Source organism: Furipterus horrens, unplaced genomic scaffold (assembly GCF_987537825.1).
Source record: "Furipterus horrens unplaced genomic scaffold, mFurHor1.1.pri manual_scaffold_5, whole genome shotgun sequence".
Taxonomy (NCBI): domain Eukaryota; kingdom Metazoa; phylum Chordata; class Mammalia; order Chiroptera; family Furipteridae; genus Furipterus; species Furipterus horrens.
The window spans coordinates 122,223,032-122,232,048 of NW_028327175.1; the positions used below are offsets into that span (position 1 = coordinate 122,223,032).

The 9,017-nt window shown below is 41.7% G+C and overlaps 1 protein-coding gene and 1 non-coding gene across 2 annotated transcripts; one reads left to right on the forward strand and one right to left on the reverse strand.

Annotated features, from left to right (window-relative positions):
• Positions 1-21: 21 nt before the first annotated feature.
• On the forward strand, positions 22-3,432 carry TMEM265 (transmembrane protein 265). Its single transcript, XM_090277634.1, has 3 exons — positions 22-544; positions 1,504-1,674; positions 2,939-3,432. The coding sequence occupies exons 2-3, from the start codon at positions 1,507-1,509 to the stop codon at positions 3,098-3,100; spliced, it is 330 nt and encodes a 109-aa protein (XP_090133760.1). The 5' UTR covers positions 22-544; positions 1,504-1,506; the 3' UTR covers positions 3,101-3,432.
• A 3,259-nt stretch (positions 3,433-6,691) lies between these two features.
• Positions 6,692-6,794, reverse strand: LOC150009682 (U6 spliceosomal RNA). Its single transcript, XR_016511502.1, has one exon. It is a non-coding gene; the product is annotated as a U6 spliceosomal RNA (small nuclear RNA).
• Positions 6,795-9,017: the final 2,223 nt, after the last annotated feature.

Here is a 9,017-nt window from a genome sequence, read left to right on the forward strand (position 1 = left end):
GGGAACTTGGGCATTGGGCATCTTTTTTCTTGCTCCTGGCAAGATCCTAGTACCTCATCTCTGACCCAGAATTATATATCTTTGAGATAGAAATCTGCACTCAAGAAGAGGGAAGATTTGGCAAACCTGATTTCCTGGTAGGGTGCCTTTCCCTAAAGTTTACAGTCACTCAAAAAGTCATACTTTCTCTCTCCCTCCTATTCTCTCAGTCCCTGGACTTTCCCTCAGAATTCTCTGATGCCTTAGACTTTTCCCTGCTTTTATCTCCTTTGCTCAGGTGCTTTTACTCCTTTTCCAGAAGGCAGGCATCACTACCTTGAGTTGCTCCCATTGTTTTCCCTCCTTTGATTTCCTCCATCTAACCAAACTGGTTTGAGTCAGCTACACCCCCATATGAGCTCCTGGGGCTCTTCAGGTGGTGCCTAGCCACCCAGCCCCACCCCTGGGCTTGGCTTGGAGCTCTGAGTCAGCTCCATCTCTACCTAAGCCAAATCAAACCTGAGGCAGAAGCTGAAACTCACAGTACCTCAAGGCCTATAGCCAGGTAAGAGTCCTTGTTCATTTTACATTTTCTCTGATCTCAACTCCCTGGACTGTCTCCTTGTGTTCTTCCCATCATGTCTGTGTCTGTTCACCTCATGAGAATTCTTTCCTCATACTCCCTTCTGCAGCTTTATAGCATATGTTCTTTGCTCTCTGCTTATCTTGTCTCTTCCACCCTTTGTATCCTGTGTTGTATTCAGAGAGCTGCAAATGCTTTCATTTTACCTAGGCTGTAGGAGAATAGTTGGAGATGGTGGTTTGGTACCAAAGTTCAGAAGACCTGAGAATTAGGGAGATGAGAAATGATTAAGTAGGGCATCATTATGCAGGTTTCTGTGTGCATTGCGGCCTGGGTTGAAATGGAGAGAGGAAGTGGCAGGGAGTCAGCATAGCAAAGGAGACCCCAGTTCAGGGAGGTAAGGTCTTTCTGATGTTTCCTCAACTACAAAGTCAACTTGGATGGGGGCTCTTTCCCTTCTTTCTCCCATCCCACAATTGGGTATTCACGTGAAGTGACTGTTCAGGGCCTAAGGTGCCATTCTCAGATTCCTCAGTATTCTTGAAAACTTTCAGGAAATCTTAGTGCCCTTTGAAATACAGTTTAAAAACCAGACTTTGATAGTCATAGGTTCCTAAGCAGGTGTTAAGATTCTGTTTTCTGTTTTCTCTGCATGCACCAGTCATTTTGCTTTTCCCCACTTGCCAATACAATAATGCAGATAATGCTGTGTTCACGCTGGCTTGCCTTTAAAGACTTGAGATCTTAGGCTGAGGAAAAAGGATTTTCAGCTGCACATTTCCTCTCTTGGCCTATGAGTCAGAGGAATTCCCCAGTAAGGCAGCATTCCTGAAAGTTGGGCTAGACCACAAGAACAGGGTTAGAGAGGGGTGGAGTCTGAGCAAGCCAGGCCAAGGGCTCAGCTTTGGGGCTTAAAAGTACCTTGACTGTATCACCCACAGGTGATGGAGGACGAGGAGAATGCAGTGGAAATCTTGGTGCGCAACATGGAAGCTGTTCATTCTCCATCCCCCATTCGCTGCTGCTGGCTCCGCCTCCGCTACTTGGCAGCTACTAGCATTATCTGTGGCTGCTCTTGCCTGGGAATCATGGCCCTTGTGTTTGCCATCAAGGTGAGGAATGCAGTACCTATGGGGAGCAGAAGGGTGGGTGTAGTAAGGCAATTGTTACATATAGCTGATATATCCACATTGATCAGTTACTAAGTACTTGGTTTTGGGCTTTGTGCCTGAACTAAGAATAAGACCTCTTTCCTTCTGTCAAAGTTTCTGCAGTCTGATGAAAGCGATGGCTGTGAAAATGGATAATTATTAATGGAATTCAGTTCATTGGTACTATGGTAGAAAAACCACAGGGTGTTCTGGGAGCTGGGGAGGATATATGTGTGCAATTACATATATGTGTATAGTAGAGTAGGTGGCAGGAAAGTAACCATATAGGATAAGTGGATTAAGGTGAAAGGGCATTTCAGGTAAAGGAAACTGTACAAAGGCCTGGACTGTTAGTTGAGCATGACTGGACCAGTGAGAAATAGATGAAGCCGGAGGGCCCAGATTCCCAAGGGCCTTCAAAGCTTAGGAGTTCAACTTTATCTTGAAAGTACTGGGAAACCATTCAAGGGTTTTTTGCAGAGGAGAGGAACATCGTCAAATTTGTGTTTCAGTGAGATTGACTCTCAAGGCCTACGTGGAGAATGAATTGGAAGACAAGATGGGAGGCAGCTGAGCAATGATGAGAGCAATCTGTAGGAGTCCAGGAGAAGCTATAGGGGTTTGGAGAGGGTCTCACCATTTCAAAATACCTAAGAAACTGTACATTTATTTACCTTTTGAAAGGTCACACAGGCTAACTTGGACATGCTGGAATTTTCTCAACCCTAGTTGTATTTTAACAATCAGGAACTGTATTCCTGTCATCATAACAATTTCTGGGTTCCATTAGGGCAAAGTCATAAAACTTTTTTTTTTAAAGATTTTATTTATTATAAAAAGAATTCTTAATAATGAAAAAGATGGAGTAATGAGAATGGGATGTTCTTTGGGCACGAGTGAAATACTCCTGGCTCACTATTTCTTGCCAAGAATTTCAAATTTGGAATGAATCTGGGATGAGTAGAAAAGGATAGGGACTAGAAGGATTGAAAAGTACTTTACCATATGGGATCTTGTGAGCTAACAATAGCCACCCTGAAGAGTAGGCCAAGCAGAGTGGATAACTTATTTTTCAGATGAGGCATGAGAAATAGAAACTGGAAAGGGAGGTAGAGGATTTGGGTTTGAGGTTTTGAGCCATGGCAAGGATGGAAGGTTGGAGTGGGGCTCTGGGCACTTTGGGACAGAAGCAGGTGGGAAACCTAACTAAAACCTGCCCCCACAGGCGGAAGAGCGGCATAAGGCAGGCCAGTCCGAGGAAGCAGTGCACTGGGGGGCCCGGGCCCGGAGGTTCATCCTGGCCAGTTTTGCCGTCTGGCTTGCTGTCCTTATTCTGGGCCCCCTGCTTCTGTGGCTGCTCTCTTACGCCATCGCCCAAGCTGAGTGACCCTGGGTGGCCTCTGCTGAGAGGCAGCTGAGACCTCCTGGATCCTGCAATGCGACATTGCTAGGGTCCGGTGCCAGCAGTGGTTCTTCCTGGCTGGAGGATGGTGCCTCTCTGAGCGGGCTTTGGAGGAGTTCTTCTAGCCCTTTATTAAAGGAGGCGGCAACTGAGACTGCTGAGGGGAGGTCAGCCTGCTCTGTTCTTTCAGTGTTCATCATTCCCTGTTCCCCTCAACTTACCCCATCCTAGGGGCCTCTACCCAGAGGTGGGGTTGAAGACCAGACCTGATTTTATTAGAATTTGTTTTGTAATAAAAACCTTTTTTAGCGGTGAAATGCTGCTCCTGTCTACTTGTTCTTTCCTTACTTTTCCCCGAACCTTGGTGAGAGCCAGAGTGGACATCTGACTGATGGTAGAAGTCTGCATTTTCCCTTACCTACTTGCTCCATGAGAAGGAAAGATGTTTCTTTTTTCTTCTGGAAGTGTCACTTTGAGAAAGACTCCAGCTTCTTCCTTACACATGGACAGAGACCATGAGGCCAGAGAGCAAGAGTAGTAGCACCAGCTACTATTTATTATAGAGTACTTAATATATTCCAGGCTGTTCTAAACAGTTTATATATTTTAACTCCTTCAATTCCCACAATCACTCAATAGTAAGTACCACTGTTCTCATTTTATAGTTGAGGAAACAAGCATGGATTGTAAGGTCTCACAGCTAGCGAGTGGCAGAGCCAGGATTGAATGCAGACAGTTTGGTTCCAGAGTTGAGAGAAGAGTGAAAGTATTGAACACAGCAACCATTACCCTGTATATGGAGATTTCTATGATTATAATGAATTTTCATATCCTTTATCTTGGGCTTAATGATAATATTTTAAACATTTTAAAAATGAGATATATCACACATAAAGGAAAATAACCAAAACAGATACACAGCCCAATAATTTAACACAAAGCAGACATCTGAAAAACCGTCATTCAGTCAAGAAATTGAACATTGCCAGCACTCCAAAGCCTCTTTTATATGCCTCCTAATCACTGCTGCTTTCTTTGTTCCCACAGGTAACTATCATTTTAACTTCAAAAAAATGTAGTTTAATTTTGCCTGCATTTGAACGTTTTATACGTAGGTTAATGTGTATTCTTTTTATGTCTGGCTTCTTAATGTTGTTTGTGAGATTCATCAATCTTTGGTGTAGCTACAGTTTTCATTACTGTATAGTATTCCATTACAGGAATATATTTCAATTTATCCATTTTATGTTGGTGGATTTGTGGGATGTTATGAATTATTCTGCTGTGGATATTCTTGTACATGTCTCTTTAAGTACTTAATGTCCTGGGAGTGGAATTTTTGGGTTATTTCTCCATAACTCAGAGACCAGCAGAGCAACTAAAAGAATTAGAGATACTGTACACTGAAGAAAGAAGATTAAAGGGGAAGGAGAGGCACCTGATGGTTGTCTTCAGTGTTTCAAAGTGGTCCAGGAAAAAGTGAAGAGAATTCATTATTGGTCTCAGAGTTTAGAATGACATGATAGGTAGAAGCCAGACAAAGGGCAGTGGTTCTCAACCTTGCCTTCAACAGTGGAACCACGTGGGGAACCTTAAGAAGTACTTATACTTGGGCTTTACCTTTAGAGATTTTTATTTAATTGGTGTGAGGTGCTGTGTGGTCCTCAGGATAACATATTCTAGAGAGATTTTTATAGACACTCTTTAAAAAGCTGATATTTGATTAATCAACAGCTTCAGTTCAATAGAAAAGAATATCTCATTCCCCAAAACTGATTGATTAAATGAAGTCTTGCTAATTTTTAACTCTTTTGAAAAAAATTCAAACCTACAGAACAATACAAGAATAGTATAAGGAACTTGTGTGTACTCAAGTAGACTTATAACTTTTAGTATTTCCTCACATTTACTGTATATTTTTCTAAATATATATGTTGTGTCCTGACTGGTGTGGCTCAGCTGGTAAGGCGTCATCCCACAAAGCAAAATGTCACTGGTTCAATTCCCAGTTGGGTACACGCCTAGGTTACTGGTTTGGTCCCAGGTCGGAGTGTTACAAGAGGCAACCAATCAATGCTTCTCTCTCCCATTGATGCTTCTCTCCCTCTTTTCTCTCTCCCTTCTCTCTAAAAAAATTAAGATATTTAAATATACACATTGTTATTACTGAACCATTCAAGGTTAAGTTGAAGGCGCATCATTCCTTAATACTTTATGATCTTTCTCCTAAGAACAAGAATATTTTCTCACATAGCTAGCAAACAATTCTATAATCCACAGAAATTAACATCAATATTATCTTCTTACACATAGTCCATATTCAGATATGCCTGTTGTGCCAATAATACCCTTTTTAGCAATTTATTTCCTGCTTTAAGGTCCATTGTGGGAACACACTCACTACATTCAATTGTCTCATTTTTAGTCGTCTTAGTTTTTTAGTAGATCCTCATCTTTTTTTTTTTTTTTTTTTTTTTGGTCTTTCATGACATTTTTTAGGGTAGGCCAGTTTGTAGAATGTTCTCAATTTGAGTTCTTATGATTGGATTCAAGTTAGAAATACTACATAATGTCAATGTGTCCTCAGTACATCATACCAGGAGGCATATGATGTCAATTTGCTCTCATTGGTGGTAACACTGACAACCTTATTAAGGTGGTGTCTGTCAGGTTTCTGCAATATGAAGATACCTTTTATTCTCTAATTAAAAATGTTATTTGTATAAATAGTACTGTTCCCCAGCAAATTTTCACCAACAATTGTATTGTTATTTTTAAAGATTTTATTTATTTTTAGAGAGAGGGGAAGGGAGGGAGGAAGAGGGGGAGAGAAACGTCGATGTGTGGTTGCCTCTCGTGTGCCCCCAACTGGGGACCTGGCCCACAAACCAGGCATGTGCCCTGACTGGGACTCAAATCAGCGACCCTTTGGTTCACAGGCTGGCTGATGCTCAATCCACTGAACCACAGCAGCCAGGGGTCACCAATAATTTTAATGCCTAGTTTTACCAAGACAATTATGAGGCTTACAAAATACTGATGTTTTAAGTTTATCATTCTACAGTTATTAGTTGGCATTCTACTGTGAACAAGGTCTTTTTCTCCTTCATTACTTATTTACAATTTTTAGTGTTCGTATGACCTCAGATTGTTCTTTAGTTCAATTACATCCATCACTGTCATTCTCCTTCTTAAAATGTTTTGTTGAGGTATAAGTTACTTACGGTAAAGTGTACAGATCTTAAGGGTGCAACTTGGGGAATGTTTTGATATAACCACACCTATGTAATCACCTCCTAAGTGAATAGACCATTTCTAGCACATCAGAAGGCTCCCTCATGGCCCTCTCTGTCTGATTATTTCTGTGTCTGGGTTTAGCCAGTGGAAACCCCTTCAACCTGGTTCTTGTGTCCTGATCAGTCCCCACTTCACTTTTTCGCACAAATTATTCTGGGTTCATCTTGCACCTTCTCTGCTCCAGCCTGAAAATTGGCCAGTCCTCTCAATGAGCTCTGGTTCCTTTTACTGAGGACTGTTATTTGAAATTAGTGTCTAGACACTAGCTGTGCTCATTCTACTGAGATGTTACTTTACAAATTTGTGTGTTAATCCTTGTGCAGGGGCCATCCTAATCTCTGTATCATTCCAATTTTAGTATATGTGCTGCCAAAGTTAGCACTCTACTGAGATGTTATTGCATCTAGGCTCTTCGAGAGATTAGCGCTGGAAAATACATAATTTTATTTTTTAAGTATTTCTAAAACCACATCTTCAATTTAAATCAATCATCAGGTTCTTTCTTTCCTTTACCCATTCTAAACTCCATATTCCTGCAGTAAGAACCTTGGCTGCTGAATAAATAATGTTTATTCACTTTTTCAATTTCAGAATAATTATACTACGAATAACAAGTCTAATAAGTAAAGTTCAAGATTTTTTTTTGCAGTTATTTTGTCTTTAGATTGATGGTATAGTCAAAGTACTAGATTAAAAAGCTACTTGGGACTTCCAGCCAAGATGGAGGCCTAGATAGACACGCTGCTTCTCCCTCCACAACTAAGAAGGACTACAACTACCTCAAAACTAGAGACAACCAGAAGTTCCAGAAAATCGAGCTGCATGGAAGTCCAACAAACAAAGATATAAAGAAGAAAGACTCATTCCGACAGATAGGAGGGGCGGAGCCGGGGTGGAGAGGACGAGATGTGGTGGTGGTGGCAACAGCGGCAGGCCGGCAGAAAGCGCAGTCACATGTTTTAAAAAGTCAGGAAGGACACCTGGGGAGCGCTCTGAGCCCCAGACCAGACTGAGAAGCTCATGGTTCCAGCACCAGGGAGAATAAGCTTCATTGCTTCTGACTATACAAACCAGTGGGGGTTGGGATGGAGGAAGAAACTGCCAGTCTCTCAGCAGACTCTGCTTGTTTAAAGGGCCCACACGGTCCTCGAACATCCACAGATAACACCCATTCTGGGAACGATGGCCAGAGCAACAACTAGAGAGGCACCAGCCCCATACGAAAGTGGGAGAAGTGCCTGGAAAAGGGGCAAGTACTGAGCAAGAGGCATTGTTCCCTCTCAGATCCCTCACCCACATACAATGCCACAATGTGGTGAAACAGATCGCCCGTATTGATGAATACCTAAGGCTCCGCCCCTTACAATGTAACAGGAGCGACAGCTCTACATAAGCAAGCAAACACAGGAGCCTGTCAAGATGTGGAGATGACAAGTATGGCCCAAAAGAGGGAATGGATCAAGTTTCCAGTGGGAGAACTAAGGGATGAGGAGATAATCTAACAGATGAGACAGCCAGCCTAATAGATGCAGAGTTCAAAATACTGGTGATAAAGATGCTCACAGGCTTGACAGATATGCTTGAGTATGGCAAATACATAAGGGAAGAAGTGAAGGCTATGCTAAATGAAACGAAGGAAAATCCACACAAAACCAATGGTGAAGAGAAAGAAACCAGGGTTCCAATCAATGATTTGGAACATAAGGAAGAAGGAAAAAGTCAACCAGTACAGAATGAGGAAACAAGAATTTAAAAAAATGAGAGGCTTAGAAACCTCTGAGACAACTTTAAACGTGCCAACATCCAAGTCATAGGGGTGCCAGAAGAAGAGGAAGAACAAGAAATTGAAAGCTTATGTGAAAAAATAGTGAAAGAAAACTTCCCAAATTTGGTGAAGGAAATAGACATACAAGTCCAGGAAGCACAGAGTCCCAAACATACTAGACCCAAAGAGGACCACACTAAGACACATCATAATTAAAGTGCCAAAGGTGAAAGATAAAGAGAGAATCTTAAAAGCAGGAAGAGAAAAAGTTACCTACAAAGGGGTCCCTATAAGACTATCAGCTGATTTCTCAAAAGAAACTTTGCAGATAAGAAGGGGGACTAGCAAGAAGTATTCCATGTGTTGAAAAGAAAGTACCTACAACCAAGATTACTCTATCCAGCAAAGCTGTCATTTAGAATGGAAGGGCAGATACGGTGCTTCCCAGACAAGGTAAAGCTAAAAAAGTTCATCGTCACCAAGCCATTATTATATGAAATGTTAAAGGGACTTATTTAAGAAAAAGAAGATCAAAACTATGAACACTAAAATGACAACAAACTCACAACTGTCTACTGAATCTAAAAAATGAAACAACTAAGCAAACCATAATAGGAACAGAATCATAGGTATGAGAATCATTTGGAGAGTTATCAGCTGTGAAGGGGGAGGGGGAGAAATGGGGAAATGGTGCAGGGATTAAGCATAATTGGTAGGTACAAAATAGGGTTGAAGTTAAGAGTAATATAGGAAAGGGTGAATGGAAGAACTTAAAAGCATGACCCATGGACATGAACTAAGAGGGGTGGGATTGTTGGAGGGAAGGGGGTTACTGGGCAG

Excerpts from the sequence above, each read along its gene's own strand:
- TMEM265 (XM_090277634.1), top strand. The coding sequence starts at position 1,507 with ATGGAGGACGAGGAGAATGCAGTGGAAATCTTGGTGCGCAACATGGAA. Across the intron at positions 1,675-2,938 it reads CCCTTGTGTTTGCCATCAAG|GCGGAAGAGCGGCATAAGGC; the intron begins GTGAGGAATGCA and ends CTGCCCCCACAG.